The sequence below is a fragment of the Thunnus thynnus genome, chromosome 19 (genome assembly GCF_963924715.1).
Source record: "Thunnus thynnus chromosome 19, fThuThy2.1, whole genome shotgun sequence".
In the NCBI taxonomy this organism is placed as follows: domain Eukaryota; kingdom Metazoa; phylum Chordata; class Actinopteri; order Scombriformes; family Scombridae; genus Thunnus; species Thunnus thynnus.
The window spans coordinates 23,820,414-23,839,123 of NC_089535.1; the positions used below are offsets into that span (position 1 = coordinate 23,820,414).

At 38.2% G+C, this 18,710-nt stretch overlaps 2 protein-coding genes across 2 annotated transcripts; both read left to right on the forward strand.

The window, feature by feature from the left end:
- On the forward strand, positions 1 to 14,576 carry entpd2b (ectonucleoside triphosphate diphosphohydrolase 2b). The gene is made up of 9 exons (XM_067574370.1): positions 1 to 428; positions 3,792 to 3,909; positions 6,324 to 6,474; positions 8,648 to 8,807; positions 9,326 to 9,553; positions 10,819 to 11,088; positions 11,420 to 11,539; positions 12,312 to 12,446; positions 12,564 to 14,576. Exons 1-9 carry the CDS (start codon positions 312 to 314, stop codon positions 12,777 to 12,779), a joined length of 1,515 nt encoding a protein of 504 aa, XP_067430471.1. The 5' UTR covers positions 1 to 311; the 3' UTR covers positions 12,780 to 14,576.
- Positions 14,577 to 16,014: 1,438 nt separating this feature from the next.
- Positions 16,015 to 18,586, forward strand: phpt1 (phosphohistidine phosphatase 1). Its single transcript, XM_067574371.1, has 3 exons — positions 16,015 to 16,384; positions 17,774 to 17,901; positions 18,043 to 18,586. Exons 1-3 carry the CDS (start codon positions 16,219 to 16,221, stop codon positions 18,133 to 18,135), a joined length of 387 nt encoding a protein of 128 aa, XP_067430472.1. The 5' UTR covers positions 16,015 to 16,218; the 3' UTR covers positions 18,136 to 18,586.
- The last annotated feature ends 124 nt before the right edge of the window (positions 18,587 to 18,710 follow it).

The window sequence follows — 18,710 nt, forward strand, 5'->3', positions numbered from 1 at the left end:
AGTAGCTCAGGCCCATAATAAAAACATTTTCCCCTCCATGGCACCAGTAGCCTTGGAGCTGATTTCATTCATTGACCAGGGAGAAGGTTTCAGACACATGGAGGAGGACTTGGTTGCGCTGGGAACATAAATTCAGGTCAGACTTTGCTATCTCAAGTGAAATGTAAAACAGGAGGCAGGCAGCAGGTGAAGCGTGAACCACAGGCGGGCCGGCAGCGGGAAGCCACCAGTACCTTCTCCCTCTTGGCCACTACTATTAAACGACGCTCAAATTTCCAGCAGGCGCAAAGAGGAGCTGCACTTCTCACTTCATGGCTCAGCGCTCCGCTCATCCTGTCGTCCCCATCGCGCTGCTGGTGTTTGGATTTGTTGCAATCCTGCTCCTCACTATCCCCACCGAAGACATCCAAGAGGCGCCGGGGTTCATGGTAAGGTCCCGTCGGGTATTTTTAGCTCTTGTCAGGGTGTTAAGTCGAAGGGATGTGTTACCAAAAGCGCTGCTGTGCAGGGTGCACAGGAAGCAAAAAGGTGTTACATAGAAATCGGTGGCACTGGAGGATTCTGTGAGATTACTACCTGAATGTAGTTTACTCAGACTGGGTTTTACCCTTAAGTTCTTTACATCCTCGGCTGTCTTCAAAAATGATGGGGTTGGTTAATAGTCTCTGGGTCAGCTCAAAGATATGGAAGTAAAATACTGACAATATTAAATAAAACATGTATTATACTCTAAATTTTATTTGCTATACACGTGCACATTATATATTATATTATATATATTATATAAGTATTTTTATGTTTAATTTTTACTTTCATATTGGGAAATGATTTGGTGATTTGCAGGTCAAAAGACAACTAGACATCAAAATGGGAGTAAAAATTGTTGTTGTCTGTTCAATCCCTGGACTGACAGGATAATTCTGGGTGTGGAAAGTGAAAAAGCAGCGCATGCCCCTCCTGCATTACCATCACTGAGGTGTCCTTGAGCAAGGCCCTTAACCCCAACTGCTCCAGTGGAGCTGCTCGGTGGCTGGTAGATCAGACTGTGGTTGTACTGGGCAGCTTCCAGGTGTGAATGTGTGTAACTGTTATACTCTAAATTGTATTTGCTATACATGTGCACATTATATATAATATTATATATATATATATTATATAAGTCTTTTTATGTTTTATTTTTACTTTCATAGTGGGAAATGATTTGGTGATTTGTAGGTCAAAAGACCACTAGACATTAAAATGGGTTAACTTTGGATAAAAAGTGAACATTTTATAAATGTTAAGTTGTTTCAACAGTATTTCAGTGACTATATTCTAACATGTAGTTAGGACCTCCCTCATATTTAAATATAGTCATTTAAATGCTGCTGAAACAAAGTTGGGCTAGTTTTAACCAGTCATCTGATTAATCTTATCCTCTCCTGTTTTTATTATCTGTATGTTTGGCTCTTGGTCATGGCTCACTCATCTGTTGCTCACTCAAGATCAACTGAGGACAGTTTGCCTGTCATGAGACTGTCATCAGTAACTTTGTGATATGCTATATATTATGCACTCAGGTGACCTCATGGCTGAAATACTGATAAACTGTACTTGCCTCATTGTAATGAAGCAAAAAATATGGCAAAGAGACTGCCCTACATCCAGAATGTAAACCAAGATTTAACGAAGAGACAAACAAATAAATGACAAGCTTGGCTGTCTTGAGGATTAAGGCAGTGAAAGGTTGTTGTTCACTGCTGTTAGGAAACTGCCAATGCAGCTACACTGGAGAAGTTTCATTGTAAAGTGCCCCATATCTATTATAAATCTATCATAAAGCATTTTTAAAGTGAAATTTGAAAGTTTTCTCATGTTATAATTTTGACCATATATCTAATGATCACAACACACACACACACAAAAACAACATAAAACTCTCAACTCCATGTATGGACTTTCCTGTCTATTCCCTTGTTTTGAAACTGTAGTGGAGTGCTGTTTTAGCATTCAGAGCAGGATTGCTGCAAAGGTCAACTCCAGCTTCTGTTGCCTCTGCACCATCCCAGTGTTTGTGTTACCGGCTAAATATCCCATGGTTCCTTTTTTAGTATAACGTAGCTGCCCTTTCGCTCAGTAACAATGTGGTCAACCAGTCACACAAAAGGGCACAAAAAGGTTTTTCTTACGTTTTTCAGGGAAACAACTGCAAGAGTTCCCATAGTGTATCACATGAAAGGACAAACAGATCATTAGAGTTCCTGTGTGTTTTTGGCAAGTGTAGAGCAGGTCCTTACAACTGACTGCACAGCAGTAATGAGAAAATATTATGAGAAGTAAAGCTGCCAACTTCCACATGACATTACTGTTCACCTGTTGTGCTGATTTGAGAGGCTGTGTCTTTTCAAATGCGAATGTAGAAGGATGTGCAAGTATCTATTTAAGCACACGTATTTGTGTGTATGTGTGTGTGAGATCCTTTTCTCTCAGATTATCAGTCGGATATCCTCTTGCGTGTGCAGACATCCTGGGGTCCAAGTACCTGTTATCTAAACAAGAGGTAGAGGAGGTATTTCCTGCTAAACAACTAAGATAGTTAGTACTGTTCACACACAATGTATTTTAGGCTACATGGTTGGTAATGTAGTGTTATGATAGAGACTGTATAGTGTGATAACATGCACCCGAGAGTTCAATGCATACTTCAGTAACCGCAAGTATGTTGTAACAATGCTAAATGTCCTTAATATCTCTATCTTATGATTATAAAATGAAATCTTGTAGTTATGAGATCTGTCATCTGTGTCAGTTGGGAGAGTTAACGAGTCCCAGGCCCAAAAGGTTTCCGTAGATTGAACTGAGCTATCCCCTAAATACACCAACCCACCCCACGAACACTCCTGCAGTTGTTTCAATATGTTTTCTTAGTTTGACCAGCAAAAATTATATTTTTATTTTTGCCAGTGTCACACAAAATTAAAAGCACACACAATTGGCTGGATGCAAGAAGTGGAGCAAGAACTTCAACTGGATTGTACAGAAGACTACTCAGTTTTAGATTTCATATTTCATTCCTTCAGTCTTGTGGAACCCAGTTGAAATGTGTACGTTTGACATATACAGTACCAAAAGCTGCATATCAAAGTGCTGAGTCCTTACTTAGCAATGTCATTAAGATGAAAAACTGAGAGTTGTTTGAAAGAGAATGAATAAGCAAACATGTAAGACAACTAGTAACTGGTACTTTATATTTCAGAGCTAACATTAAGGTTAATAAAAAACATAAATAAGGTTAATATTATTACAATTTGAATGATGATTTTTATGACTTAAAAAAACTGTCAACTTTGAATAAACTACATATATTGATGTGAAGCAGTGTAACTTGAACTCATCTGGCATTTTCTTGTACACAAAACAATATTGGCATTTCTGCACAAATAAAAAAAAAGCAAAATAACACATTTTCTTACTTATTTTATAAAAGTGAACTCCTTTCCTGTATTATAAAGGTGAGGATTAAAGATGGGGTAAAAATGTAATGCAATCAGTGTCTTTCCAACACAAATACTTGTGTAATATGAGGCCCAGAATGCTGTCTTTGAACATTCACATTATTAGTTAACCTAGTCTGCAGCCAAATGGCTTCAAGATGCCAACATTCAGGTTACACAGCCATGACTGTTAACGTCTTTCATGTTCTTTTATATGGTTAACTAGACTCCTCTTTTCAAGACTGTCAGCACAATTAACTTTTTGAAATGTTGAGCTGTCTCTGTTATAACCCCCTTCACTTTTTTCTCACTCTATAGTATGGGATTGTCCTGGATGCTGGGTCTTCGCACACAGCTTTGTATATATACAAGTGGCCAGCAGACAAGCAAAATGGCACAGGCGTGGTCACTCAGCACAGGGAATGTCATGTGCAGGGTAAGTATTAGCAGTTTCTCCACCAAACACTTCACTACCAATACTCCTGCTTGTATGCTTTGGAGATGGTTTTGAAAAGTTTCTGCTTCGTCTCAGAGGATGGCAGCTTTAGTCGGCTCAGATTCATAACAGTTTCAACAGCAGCCCATTCACAGTGAAAAAAGAATATCCTCAGAGACATTTCAAAACACTATCTGTTTCTCTTTCACCCATAGTGATCACGTCTGTCCGGGTCAAATTGATCACTATAAGCGGATGATTATTATAACCTTTTTTTTTTTCTTTTTCTTTATTTCTCATTCAGATTACAATCTGTATATTTATATATTTGTATACTTATAACATGAATATAAAGTAATAAAACAGACACCGTCACTATTTACTGGATTTTATTGACTGTTTCAAAATACAGTGCAGCTGTTTTAAACTCTTGTTGTTTCACTGCTGCATGTTGTTGGCTTGTTTTTGGCAGTTTGTCATAAGCCCCAAGGAGACTATGTTCTTCATTCAGAGAAAAAGTCTTTCTTTTTCCTGTTTTCAATGTGCATGCAACACCAGCCTCAGGTAACCAGCTGGTGCTGCAGCCGCTAACACATATCATATGTGTATCATGGGAGTAAAGTAAAAAGAAAATAGAATCACCTTAGTTTTAACATTTTTTTCCATATGTTGTCATGTATGAAAATACCCAAAATGAGCACTATAAGTGGAGTGCTTGATTACTACAAGCATTTGTATAGGAATGATTCTAAGCTTTTTGATCCTTATAAGCGGTTGATCACTGTAACCTTGATCACTATAAGTGGTTTCCACTGCACTGTTTGACAATAGGCTAGCTCATGATGACCATAAGCAAGCTAATGTGAAAGTTAGCTTGCTTATGGTCACAATAGCAACAGAAGATGTCATACAGTAGTTTGTCATATTTTAGAAAAAAACATGAGAAATTCATATTTTAAAGTCGTTCATTTCATGATTTTGCTCCCTAGTTTTACATTATTTAGCTGAAATACTCTTAAATACTCTAATCTTATTTCAGTAAAACAAATCAAATCTTGAATAAATCAGTAACGTGGTGTTCTATCATGGGCAGATCAGACGGTCACACTGAGCCTGACTGCATCCTGCTACACAACACAAAAGCCACAGACTCTGAACAACAACCCACATTAGCTTTCTTGATAAAGTCTCATTCTTATCTAACTTACAAACATGAACACACATTATATCCTGCACCTTAGCTTGTTGAACAAGTCACCAAACAAACATTCACTGGGGAAAAGTGCACCGCTAACATCAAGTTAGTAGTGCACTTTTCCTAGTGCACAGGCTATCTAGCCCGAAGTTAGCAGGCTAGATAGCCAATTAGCTAATCAGCTACAGCACATTAAATTGCATGTAAACATAGGCTACCTGCAAATATCACTTTGGTCTGGTTAGATCCTGGTTTGGTCGTTGCTCTTCAAAATCCCTGTTAGCAACACAATGTCTGGCCATGACTTGTAGCTACAGCAGTTTGTTTATTTTATCTGTGTTCTGTACGTTGTAACACTGGCAGCCTGCCAACTAATGTCAATAAAACAAGCCTCAATCCTGGAGGGGGCTGTTGGAATCAGATAAATTGCCTCAAGTGACATCCCTTGAGGCATTTTTATAACTGACAAATAACAAAAAACAAAGCTTACAAAGTTCTTTGTCTTGTTATATTTACCAGTGAGTGGGATCTCAGATAGTGCCTGCTGGCTCCTGGGACTGGAATACTGTACATTGTGAAGCAAATTTTTGTCTCCAGCAATCATGAATCACAAATGAGTCAGAGTTGAGCTGTGCGGGTTGCCACTCCTGTCCTGCCAAAGGGTCTTTATGTTTTAAAAGAAAGATAAACAAAGATATTTTTTTTTTCCAATTAGTCATTAAGATGGTGTTTACTTTGTCATGTTTGTCATGTTTCATTGTAAAAATGTCCTATCAGTAGTGACCTTTGATCCTTAGATGGATGTCTGAGAAGGATATCCAAAATTACAAATTTCTAAATATAAATCAGACAATTTACAGTGCCCCAAGTTTCCTTGAATATTTGTAACATTTTACTTCACTATTTTTTATGAAGTCCATGATCAGTGACCTCTGATAACAGTAAGGAAGAACTAAAACATTCTTAAAGTTGATTTCTCAGTCAAGAAAAGCAGTATTCCTTCCACATTGCGTGATTCATTTTCATTGTTCACCCACAACTGTGATGAGTAGATTGTGTTGCAGTTTTCTTACCAGGTAAGTGGGAGATTTCTAGTGTTGTCGGCGTGATTGATTTGCATCAGAATGCAGGTTGGTCACAGATGCAGAACAAGATTCTTCAAGTCGATTATGTAATCAGATGGGTTTTTTTCCTTCTCTTCCTTTCATCACTCACCCAGGAGGAGGGATCTCCAGCTATGCAGGCCAACAGGGAGCGGCAGGAAAGAGCTTAGAGGCATGTCTGGACCAGGCAATGAGTGACATCCCCAAAGAAAGACATCAGGTCACGCCTGTGTACCTGGGAGCCACAGCTGGCATGAGGCTTCTGCAGTGAGTCAGTGTGTGTCTCTCTGTCCATATAACCAGACTGTCACTGTCTGTGTTTATTTTGTTTTGTTTAAATGTGACTTTGCTTGTCTTCCTCATACTTCACCCTCCTATGTTACTCCTTTTATACGTTATAATAATAGTAAAACAAACATTTTGATCTAGCATAATATATATATTAGTGGCCGATAGGTTATACTCCAATACAGGAGAAAATTTGATTATTATTGTACCAATATGGAATTTCAGCCAATTATTACGTCTAATAAGGCTTTTCTTACAGTAGTTGTCCATGGTTCCTCTGTGGCCTTGAATGAACACTATATATAATCCTACCACAGGCAGATAGATGAATTTATATTAATTGCACTGTTGCCTGTTAGCACTTTTAGAGGGAAAGAGATAAAGATGAATGGCACATATTTTTTGCATTAACTACAATGTGTTTACCAAATTGACAGTGGAAAAATAAATTGGTCATTATTAATATCAGCCCTGAAATTGCATATCGTTACATGTTTAATGTAGCACATACTGTATATCTTTGACATTGTGAATATCTTATTTAAATAGTAATGATAAGTCTGTGGACGCTTTATTTTTCTCCCTGCACATTACATTCAATTATTATTCTGTTTGACTTGACTTGAATTGACTCAGTGAACTTGCATATCTTATCTTGCATTACATTCTTGCAAATTTTGCATACACAGGTATATATTTTGCAGGGCAGTCTGTGGTATATCTTTGTTAAGATAGATATGCACCTATCCTCCAGCACACATGAAATAGACAAATTACTGTAAGTTGATGCCTCTATGATCTCAGCAGTGCTAGATTGTGTCTATTTTTTTGCTAAGTAGAAATATGTGGTATACTGACTATATAAATCTGTAAATCCTGTATGAACTCCATTTTTGTTGCAGTTGAGACTTAACTTCCTTGACTATATCTACTGATTTCTTTCTTTTGTTATTATTCAGTATGCATAGATCAACTTCAGGTTCTGGGATCAGTCATGATGGTACAACTGACCAACAGACTGGAGGGCCTACATTAATATTAATAATGCCAATTTCCTCCGCATTAAATTTGAGCTTATTTCCAAATTTTGTTTTGGCCTTTCTCGCTCTACATACGTTTTAAGAGAGGCAATTGAATATCTGTCCAATTGACAGATATTGGGTAGCGCATGATATCAGATTGGATATCATGCCTGGGTGTGACGTCGGTAGGTATCACATTGACTGGGTGGTGCATGATGTCCAGGTTGACTGGATAGCTGGTGTCTGGGAACTGGATAGGTGGTGTGCAGTTTGGGTGGGGTTTTGAATGACAGGGCTCCTCGTAGGGTGGTGCCTTCGGTGACAACCAATAGCAAAGCTCGTTAGAGGGTGGAGCACGTACAAAATAGAAATAGTAGTTACCTATATGTAGCTCCAGGTCTATGAGTATGTGCAGAGCCCTCCTACTACTAGCTCAGTGGGCCCCAGTTGTTTGTTGCTGAGTTTCAAAGGGACACAAGCAGCACAGATACTGGGGTTTTATAGTGGGAGGATGCTGCATGGTTGCTACCTCCTGATTGCAAAGATCTTTTCTTAGGTGATGGGGCAGAGCCTCATAAGGGTAAACCAACAGCAAAGTCCATTAGAGGACTCCGCACATAATCCTAGAACTGGAGTTACATCCAGGTAACTACTATTTAACATTAGTTGATTCAGGAAATGAATCGATTTGTGGCACACTTTTTAAATAACATACTTTTTAATTTGGGCTTGGGGGAAAGTTTCTGTCTTCAGCTGTCTGTCTAGAATGAGTCCACTTAGTAGCTCTTGTGGAGTCTGGTAGGCTGGGTGAAATTGGTGCATCTGGTCATGCTGACAAACATGTGTAACTGATTTCACTGTGGTGTCTCCATGAAGCTTTCAAATGAGTAAACCTCAACTGGAAGATCAGGGTTTGTTAAACCTTTGTAGTTTTAGAGGTCAGCAGTGAAACCTGAAGCCTGAGGGAGTAAAAGAGGGAGAAATAAGTCAGGTTTATGAAAACTGCTCATTTTCAGCCATCTAACAGCGTTTTATTCATACAACTTCTGAATGAATGTCCAGAAAATTACCTGCTGCAGCTGAAACGTATAATGGTCTAATAAATTACGACTCTTATTTCTCCCCACCAGGATCTCCAATCCAGAGCAGTCTGCTCACACTCTGCAGGAAGTGGGCCGTAAAATCCAGTCCTACCCTTTCAAGTACCAGGGTGCGACCATACTGAGTGGTCAAGAGGAGGGGGCTTATGGCTGGGTCACCGTCAACTATCTCTTAGAGAACTTTATCAAGGTACCAAAGCTTGTGCAAAGTGTTGGAAGGTTTGAATAAGTAGGAGTCTGTATTTTTATCTAAATCAACAATAGGGTGTCAACTGATGTCAAGGCAACCAGTTAGAAATCTGGGAGCAACAAATGGATAACAATTACAGTTGTACTTTGTGAGACAGGACGGTGCCAAAAAGCAGCTTACACTAGAATCAATTCCTGTAATGTTAAAATTCATTTAAAATATATTCTTGTTTTTTGCTCTGGTAATTGTTGCAAAGATTGTCTGTCTTGAGGTATTTTTCTCTTTAAACCTTATTTAGTGGGTGACCGATGACATCTAGTGGCTTCTCCAACACTAATGGTCATATGCTTTTAAATACATCAGATATTGTCTAAATACATTTCTATGTCAGTGGAAAGTGGTTAAAGGTTGCATGAGGCAGCATGTGGAAATATACAGTACGTGTAGGAAATGGCTCTTTAGACAATGAACACACAGAAAAAGATAATTTTCTGCTTTTGTTCCCTATTCCTCATCAGTATGGTTTCGTGGGGCACTGGTTCAGCCCTGGCAGACCCACAGTGGGAGCGCTCGATTTCGGTGGGGCGTCCACCCAGATAACATTTGCAACCCAGGAGGAAGTAGAGGACGAGAAGGACTTGATAAAACTGCGTCTGTATGGCCAGGAGTACTCTCTGTACACACACAGCTTCCTCTGCTACGGGCAGGACCAGGTCCTCAAGAAACTGCTGGCCCGTATGGTGAAGGTAGAGTAACATGCCGTCTTCACACTCACTAAAAGCAAACTCAACCATCCTATTATTTCAAAAATGTATGTTAAACACAGCAGAGAGACTGGATACCAAGAAACTGTTGAAACAGTTATACCAAAAGACATCAATGAATGTTGTCAAGACACTGTGCCACAGCTTACTAAAAGCATATGACATGTGGACTGTACAACATCCTGGCAGTTAAAGGAATTGATGTGCTGCATACAGTTGATAGTGACAACACTTGTTTTCTGTGGTTAGGATCCAGATGTTACGTTAACTGGCTTAAAGTTAGTGTTTTCACTGTCTTTAGACCCAGACTAATCCAGGCTGCATGATAGACCAGATTTCATTGTTAAAATATAACAATATCATATGTCTTGTCGATATTATAGCCTCTTCCCTACAAATTTCAAACATATTCAAGCTTTCTGTATTGTTGTTAAGTAACCCAAATATTTTATTTATTATATTTTATAGATATTAAACATATGTAGGTATTCGGCACTAAATAAGGATGCATCTTTTGCTGTTATTTTTAGGCCCTAAGCCTACTAATACTGGATTTTACAGGCTGTAACTATGGCGATATAAACATTTGATAGTTTAAATGATTTGATGGTAATATATTGGCAGATATAACACACATTACATACACATACAGTATGATGTAAACAAACATTTTGATAAAGAAAGGTGTCATGCAGTCAGTTTTTTTGAGGGATACAGTTTCACACCACATATGTTCATATTCACACCAAACCAAGTCGTTAACAGTAATTATTTGCTTTGGCTTCTATATTTATGATCTAATAATAATTTAATGACAAAATGTTAGCAAAAAGGTTTTAAACTCAGGGGTAACGTTAGCTTGGTTAGCGAACCAGCACCGTTGATTAATTAACATATGTAAAGAAAACTGACAAACACGTAGCTAATAACCGCAAATGACATAAGCTAAAACTAATGTTAATTACTCATGGGTTATAGTTAAAACCTCTAAGTAATTTACAAATTCAACTTGTCAGTGGTCTCTGCTGGACAAAAGTATGCAATGGCAACATCGATTTACTTATCGGCCATCACATTCAACCATACAGTTATATCTGTAATAAACTGTACGGTATACATACAGTACATACAAAGTACATGTGCATATTAGAAACTTTAATGTTTGATTGTAATTGTTATATTAATTTAAAGGATTTGTGAAGGGAATGTGTCAAGGCTTTCTTTCTCTCTCTGTTTCTCTCTCTCAGTCTCAGGGTTATTCAGAGTCAGTCACTCACCCCTGCTATCCTGCAGGACACACCAGAACTTTAAAGCTGGGCAGCATATTCAACTCTCCGTGTACGACAGAGAGCAAACCCGACTCCTACATCACTCAGGCCTCTTTGACGGTACAAGGCAGTGGACATTATGAACACTGTGTGGGCAATGTGTCCGAGATCTTCAACTTCAACAGCTGCCCCTACTCCCAGTGCTCTTTTGATAAAGTCTACCAGCCAAATGTCACCGGTAGCTTCATGGTAAGATCACAGGTAGCATTATACACTAAAGGTCAGCCTGTACACACAGGGTTCAGATACAGTGTTAGTGATGCCTACAGTTGTACTTTTTTACCATTTGGAAAGCTGTTGACACCACAGCAGCTGTACTGTATTGTCCTTTATATGTCAGATATTAAATATGTAGCTAACATCACTGTATCACACACTAAAACTTGTGTGTTGTGACTTACACATAAACTGCAAATTTTTTGTCATTCCATCGCTCTTATGGCTATATCATTTTCCATATACTCTTACCGTAATTGCCCAAGTCTGAGTTTTGTATTTTGTCTTCTTTCTGTGTTATCAGGCGTTCTCTGCATTCTTCTACATTCACTCCTTCCTGCAGCGTATCACTGGTATCACTGTGAGCACTCCCTCACAAATGGAGGAGGCAGCCAAAACACTGTGCAGTATGACTTTCGATCAAGTTATGTGAAGCTATGAATTCATAATATCTCACTTGTGTCTTCACGTGTTTGGAGTGCTTGTATGTATGGAGTGTGCCACCTGATTAATTTATACATTTTCATTGGTTAATTATTATCATTTATTAATTGATGCATTGAAAGCTATTCACAATGGGTTCATGGATTTGGAAATACATTTTTAAATGACATCTATTTCTTAAATTCCATTTGCGAATGTGTCTTCCTGTCATATTCACACTCACAGTTGTCTTATTTTTAATCCCCTCCACTCAAAAGTGTGTTTTACTAATTGTTTCTTCGCTTCACGTGTCCAGAGTTTGATACTGCAAAGCCGTTCTCACATCATTGTAGTGCACACAGCACACAGCACATTACTTAATTAATTAAGACAAGTTAACAGAACTTTTTTTGCGGAAAACCCATATCAGACAAAAGTAAAAGTTAAATTTAACATTTTAACTTTCACTTTCGTGACCACTTTGATTAAAGACCCATGTTTTTAATTTTAAAAAACATGTGGCCAGTGTGTCACATTGAAAATGAAAGAGAGAAAAGTGAAACAGATTTTTTTTTGTAAACTTGTTTATTTGTATACCATCATTTACATATAAATTTCATTATTCACTTCATCAAGGTCTGAAAAAATGTATAATTATTCTGGTGGTACAATCAAGACTCCATATACTGTACATTTGGGTGGATGGGTATTATTTTTAATTCTATGTATTCATCATACTCTAACATTACAATACATTTTAATCTTTGTTCCAGTTGCTGCTTCTTGCTCCAGAGCAAAAGTCTCGTTTGCAGGACTATTGCACTTCCTCTGTGTTTGTCAAGATTCTCATGGTGAGAGGATACAGCTTCGATGAGACGTCATTCCCACACATTTCCTTCCGGAAGAAGGTGAGAAATTCATCATCATTTTACAATACAGTATATCCTCATCATTTCACAAAACAGTATATCCTCAATGCTCATTTAACAATAACTTGCAACAATATTATGTTGCTGATCCTCCAGGCAGGGGACACCTCCGTGGGTTGGGCTCTGGGCTACATGTTGAGTTTGAGCAATTTGCTGCCTGCAGAGAGAGTGCAGCTGAAGAAGGCCCTGAACCTGGGAGCGTGGGGAACTCTTATCTTCCTCTTTGTCCTCCTCCTAGCGGCAGTCATGGTCTTCATTTTACTTCGAGCTCGTGATGGGAGGAAGAAGGGAGTCAGTGAAAGTACCATCTAGGTACTGCCAGTCAGAAAACAGTAGGACAGAAACACATTTTTGTTTGTTTTGGCACTGCAGTACAGCACATTGGATTTGAAATAAAGATATGACTATGAGGTAAAAGAACTGCTTAGAATTCCAATTTCTGGTGTTCACATTATAATCGGTGAACACTGTAAAAGCCCTAACTCTCTTTATAAAGTCCTCCAACTTTAGGTTAATTCAACAGGACAATGATCCTAAGAGACTGTTATGTATGTTCACAGACTGTGTATTTGTATTTTACACTTTACCTAGACATATGTTTACTTATCCAATTACTTTAAGCCCCCTAAAATTGGTGCATTCTGCACAAGAAAATTTTGCAGAGCCAACACAATAAAAAATGTGTTAGACTGAAATATTGTATGACTGCTCAAATGGTTGAAAAACACATCACTCTGCTGGTGCCATCAGCACTACAGTGGAGGTCTGTATGTAATTTTTATTTTTAACAAGTCAAACCACTTTTTGGTCCTATGATATGTAAAAAAAAAAAAATACAGCTTTTTGTTTTGTAGAGTAAGACTGTACTCTGAAGCACTGTTACAGTAAACTCATTGTGGAGATGACTACCAGTTTAGTATATGAGGGATCATAATTTTCTAAATGTTTGTCTAAATGTTCAAAAACATTTTTCAGGTAGCAGTTTTTATTCACACTTTAGTCTGTCTAGATTCTACAGCAGAGTTTAAGTCATTAATAAAGATTGTGTCACACAGAGGAGGGTTAATAACTAACTTTGACTGATTTTGAGGCAAATGCTGAGCCGTGACTCTTCCAGAAGTTAATAGTCAGTAATGGAGACCTTAACTTGTACTTTTGATACAGGTCGATATCTGATAGAATAGAGCTCTCACTGTCATTGATAAAATGTAGAATGACAAATGGATTGGAAAGGTTTGGTGTTTAAACTAAACTACATCACACTCCCCATTGACGGTTCAGAAAGGAATGTGCAATGTTAAGTTACTGAAGAAAACTCACATCAGATCTCACCGACCTTGTGTTTATATTTTTCTTATACGTTTCTTTAATGACATTAATGCAGGTTTTAGTCATGTGTGCTGTAATAAACTTTAGCCATCACAAATCAAGCTAACATTTTGACTTTATATAGATGTTCAGAGAATCAGAATCAGAATTGCTTTATTGGCCAAATGTACAATGTACACAGGAGTTTGACTCGGTGATACAGTGCAGTGAAACAAGAAAATAGCAGAATAGACATAGAAGAGCACACTAAAGTTAAGCAAAAGTGAGAGTGGAAGGAGAAACATAATAGAACAAAAAACCATACAGTTGCTGGGTGCCATTTCCCAGAACACAATGCCCATTATGGTATAAGTGTACTTGTACTACAGTATGAAAACCATCTTTTTGAAGTTTATAATGTTTTAGGTTTAGTTGACATTGTGTTAAAAAGATCATCAAAACTTTTTTTTATCACAGCTCAGTGATCATTTTTTAATTGCATTTGGTACTGTTGTATTGTGTTATATTGTCAGAGGTATTTTGCACCATACATACACAACATTAAAAAAAAAACACTGTCTACAGTGTCTGGGCGCCTTTTTACATGTTTACATGTTGAATTTGTATGTATATTATGGAGTATTTCAAATTATTCTAATACCATAATGCGTTTTTGGTTGTTGAAAAATCTGACAATTCTGGTAATTAGTGCAGTCTGTGTGTTACTTTCAGCCCATTCAATCAATCATTGTTTGATGAAACAGGTGTGACAGTAGATTAAACAAATGTTTTACCAACATATTCCCTTGACTCATCAAATGCTTAATTAATAACCATTGTTAATTTTGTATTTTATTTCCATCACTTACACTGCTTTCTGTGTGGTCACGTTGTATCTTTTACTTCACATAAACAATTAAATGTTATTTTTCTTTATTTGTACAAGGAGCCAACTGTGTCTGATCATCCTCCACTCAGCTAAACGTGCCTCCCTCCTTCCTTAACCTCTTTTTGACCACAACTACCAGAATACTTATTTTACGGAAGTTTGCCACTCGTTGACTGCCGACATAGTCGCTTTGCCTTCAAAATAAAAGCTGGGAGCAAGTCAAAGCATGGGGAAGGGAGGCTCAATATACATTCTATTAACGTTCAAAGTCGTAAAAGAACATACTTGTAGATTCTGATATTGTTTCCTAACTGTTTCAGCTAGGAATGCTGAAAAGGAAGACAACTTTTTACATGGTGAATTGAGGTGGTCATGAAATTATAGTGTAAATGTGCAATGTGTAGAATTTAGTGGCTTCTAGCAGAGCGGACTTGGCAGAGATGGAGATGGAATAAGGATGTTTTAATTAGTATATAATCACCTGAAACTAATAATCACTGTTTCCGTTACCTTAGAATGAGCCCCTTATATTTACATAGTGAGCAGGTCCTCTTCCACGAGGCCTGCCATGTTTCTACAGTATCCGAGAACCGACAAACCAGACAGTGGCTCTAGAGAGGGCCTTTCGCATTTTTCCATAGACTGTATAAAAATAATGGACGTAACAACCATGACGTCACCCATCGTCACCCATTTTTAATTCTCAAGTTTGAAGCCTTGAGTTTGGCATTTTGACTGTTGCCATCTTGGTTTTTTGGAGCCATAAGTGATGAGAAGTGTCCATATTTAAACACGAGTGTGCAGCTGGGGAGGAGCTCCCCAGGGTCAAACTACAGCACCTCATGCAACGCCGTGATAGCAACTTGTCAATCACATAGTAGCCACACCATAAAGCATACCCTGCTTTATCATGTATCATACTCTAACTGTAATTTACAAAATGAACATCATGCTGTATTGAAGAAGAAAACTAGTGATTGAGACCATAAATTCATTACAAAACTGTTTACTGAGGTAATAAATCAAGTGAGAAGTAGGATGATAGACTTCGATACAATTGGACTTCTTTTTGGAGCCAGTGGAGTCGCCCCATGCTGGCCATTAGAGAGAATGCAGGTTTAAGTCATTTCCACATCGGCGTCACTTTTCAGACTGAGACCTACCCACTTGCGTTTTTCGTGAGTTTTGCGGCCACCGTAGCCTTTCCGTGGATGTCTTATAAAAGGTTCTCCTACACGGTTGGGGGGGGGGCTGTATTCAGTTGGTTGCAATCTGCAACCTTTCCGCCTGCAGGATGAAATATTTGTATTTATAATAGCGCGATGGCGCTTTTATTTTGAAGGCTATAATCGGAAGGAGTTTTGTTGTTGCTGCATGGTGGAACAGGCGTGACAGCAGAGGAACCGCTTGCTGTTGTAATAATTAATTATTGCTCCATATACGTCTTGCTCAAACTATTAACGGCGTGTTTCCTCAGGGGCAGACAGAGAGTCTGTTGAGAACATACGAGCATTTTTTTTGTTTGTGTTAGTGTGGCTGCAGACAGGTGTGAAGATGTGCACTCAGACGAAGGCTGCTGCTCTCATGGCAAACATACCGCGGGCAGACATCGACCCGTCCGGTGTGTTTAAATACGTCCTGATCCGAGTTCACAGCAAAGAGGAGGGAGACGACTCGGAGGTAGACATAGTCCGAGGATACGGCTGGGCGGAGTACCACGGTGAGTCAGGACCTACACAACCAGTCTGCTACTAGCCAACAGAGTACATGACCATGGATGTATAAAGAGAACAGATTGAGGGGTCCCCCACAAACCATCAGGTTTCCGTTTATTAGGTGTAGCTAGCATTAGTGCAGTCTAATACAACAGCCATGCAGTAAAACACACCTTCATGAAAGTATGTTAAGTTTTTGTTGAAAACATTTTAAGGGGTGTTCATTCAGATTTCTGGTCATTTTGGAGGCAGTAGTCCTTGTGTTGATGTTGAATTGTATAACGTTATACTAAGAGGTGTTCCTATAGTCTACGAGGGTTGACAACATTTCAGAAACACCTCCTCAGTATGAACTAAAGCCTCCATCCTGACCATGAAGTCAGATCAACACCTCTTTACAACAGCTGTAACAGAAGCCTTCATGAAGGTAGGATGGATTTATTGCAGTGTTGTTGTATTAAAGTTATGTGTAACCGATGAACTGGAAAGTTACAGTTTTTCACGTTCATCTCGCAAAACTAATTATTTATTCATTAAATCAAAAAATGCTTGCAACTGCTGGTTTTTGTTACGATGAATGACGAGATAACTCTAGCGTGTGCGTGCTGTAGACTGACCGGGTGCTGCACTGCCCTCGCAGTTGAGTTCCGCCTTTTTCGTTCCATTACGTTATTAACATTTAGAAATTCGATTTTTGACGTTTGGGAATCAATGCAGAATCGTCCACGTCCGCGTCGCGATGCATCTAAAGGCCTTTAGGCGACCCCTACCCCCACCCCAGTTGAGACAAGTTGATTTTGAAGATCTAGCAGCAAAAACAGATTCCAGCACTATGTTCTGAATTTTGGTTGCTGGGAAATTGAGTCATCTATGTACATGTAAAGCTTTGCTAGGTGTTTCCAGTAAGAGGGGGATGGCAAGTTAAATTCAATAAATAACAGCAGAGAAAAACCAAATATACATATAAAACTGGAAATAAATGTACAGCACAATGCAGAATAATGTTTGTATTACTGGGTTTATGCAAGATCACCACAGAAACTGCCCAAACCTGTAGGGATTAAAAGTCATTTATATTATCAGTATATTCATTTATACACATAGGTGGTATCTAAAGTATGGAATATGATTTTTTTTTAAAACACCAGATGGAGGCAGCACATCTACACAACAAGCAGCCATTTGAAATGATAAACATATTTAATGGACAGCTGGCAACTCAAACATGAATGGCTTCATTCACAAGTTTATTAAAAACAAATGTACTTATTGAGGCAAAATCTGTTGTTCAAACTATTTTTTCTATCATAACCCAAGTTATAAATACTAAACATATTTTTCATCATGTATATTTAGATGAATTAAATAATTTTTCATATTTCTTTTTCTTGCAGCTGATATCTATGAGAAGGTTTCAGAGGAGCTTGAAAAGGACGGACACCTGGACTGTGAGTGTATCGGAGGAGGGAGGATTAAACATGATGCTCAGGCCAAGAAGATCCACATCTACGGATACTCAATGGTAAGAGACTCCTGCTTCCTGCTTCCCTCCTCATTCCCTTCATGTTATCATCATATATATAAAGATATTGATCATTTGATTTTAAATAAATGGTTGTCTTTTAACTGTAAGGGAACATTGATGTGGTACTTTTCATTACAGGGATTTGGAAGAGCGAACCACGCAGTATCTACTGAGAAACTGAAGGCTCGGTATCCAGACTATGAGGTGACCTGGGATAATGAAGGATACTGAACTGAGACCAGCCTTTGTTTGACACCCTTCCTGGACTGACTTAGTACTTAGTCCATAAGGAACGTTTTGATACCACATTTATAATCCAAGACAAAGATTGACAAGTCTAAATAGAAACAAGCCTTTTTTGATTTTCTTATGTTACAAATGAAGTAAAGTAAAGCAAACAATGTTGTTTTTCACATTTAAATTTTATTTACTGTAGGTCTAAAACAAATGCATGATAGTCAAATTTGGAATTACAATTGTGTAAAATCTCACCATTAAACTTGTTTTTTAATAAAATAAATAACTGGTTATGACAGTTTTGTAGTGTGACATACAGTCACGCATTGACTTGTTTTAGAGTCACATAGCCTCATAAAGTTCACCTTATCACTAAGATAAGTTGGAAAGTGAACCTTAAATGCTTTGTTGCAATGTATGTTTCATAAAGGTTTCCTGAAATCTGCTAAGTTGTGTGGATACTGTGTCTCTCCTGTCACTGAGCTCATTGCTTATCTTTTGGCCAACAGCCATTTATTTCTTGGCAGCCTCTGAACTGTAAACTGCTGATGAATGTCATTTCCTTAATT

Coding starts and splice junctions, on each gene's coding strand:
- phpt1 (XM_067574371.1), top strand. CDS start 16,219: ATGTGCACTCAGACGAAGGCTGCTGCTCTCATGGCAAACATACCGCGG. Junction 16,385..17,773: donor CGGCTGGGCGGAGTACCACG/GTGAGTCAGGAC, acceptor TTTTTCTTGCAG/CTGATATCTATGAGAAGGTT. Junction 17,902..18,042: donor ACATCTACGGATACTCAATG/GTAAGAGACTCC, acceptor TTTTCATTACAG/GGATTTGGAAGAGCGAACCA.
- entpd2b (XM_067574370.1), top strand. CDS start 312: ATGGCTCAGCGCTCCGCTCATCCTGTCGTCCCCATCGCGCTGCTGGTG. Junction 3,910..6,323: donor CAGGGAATGTCATGTGCAGG/GTAAGTATTAGC, acceptor TCACTCACCCAG/GAGGAGGGATCTCCAGCTAT. Junction 8,808..9,325: donor TCTTAGAGAACTTTATCAAG/GTACCAAAGCTT, acceptor ATTCCTCATCAG/TATGGTTTCGTGGGGCACTG.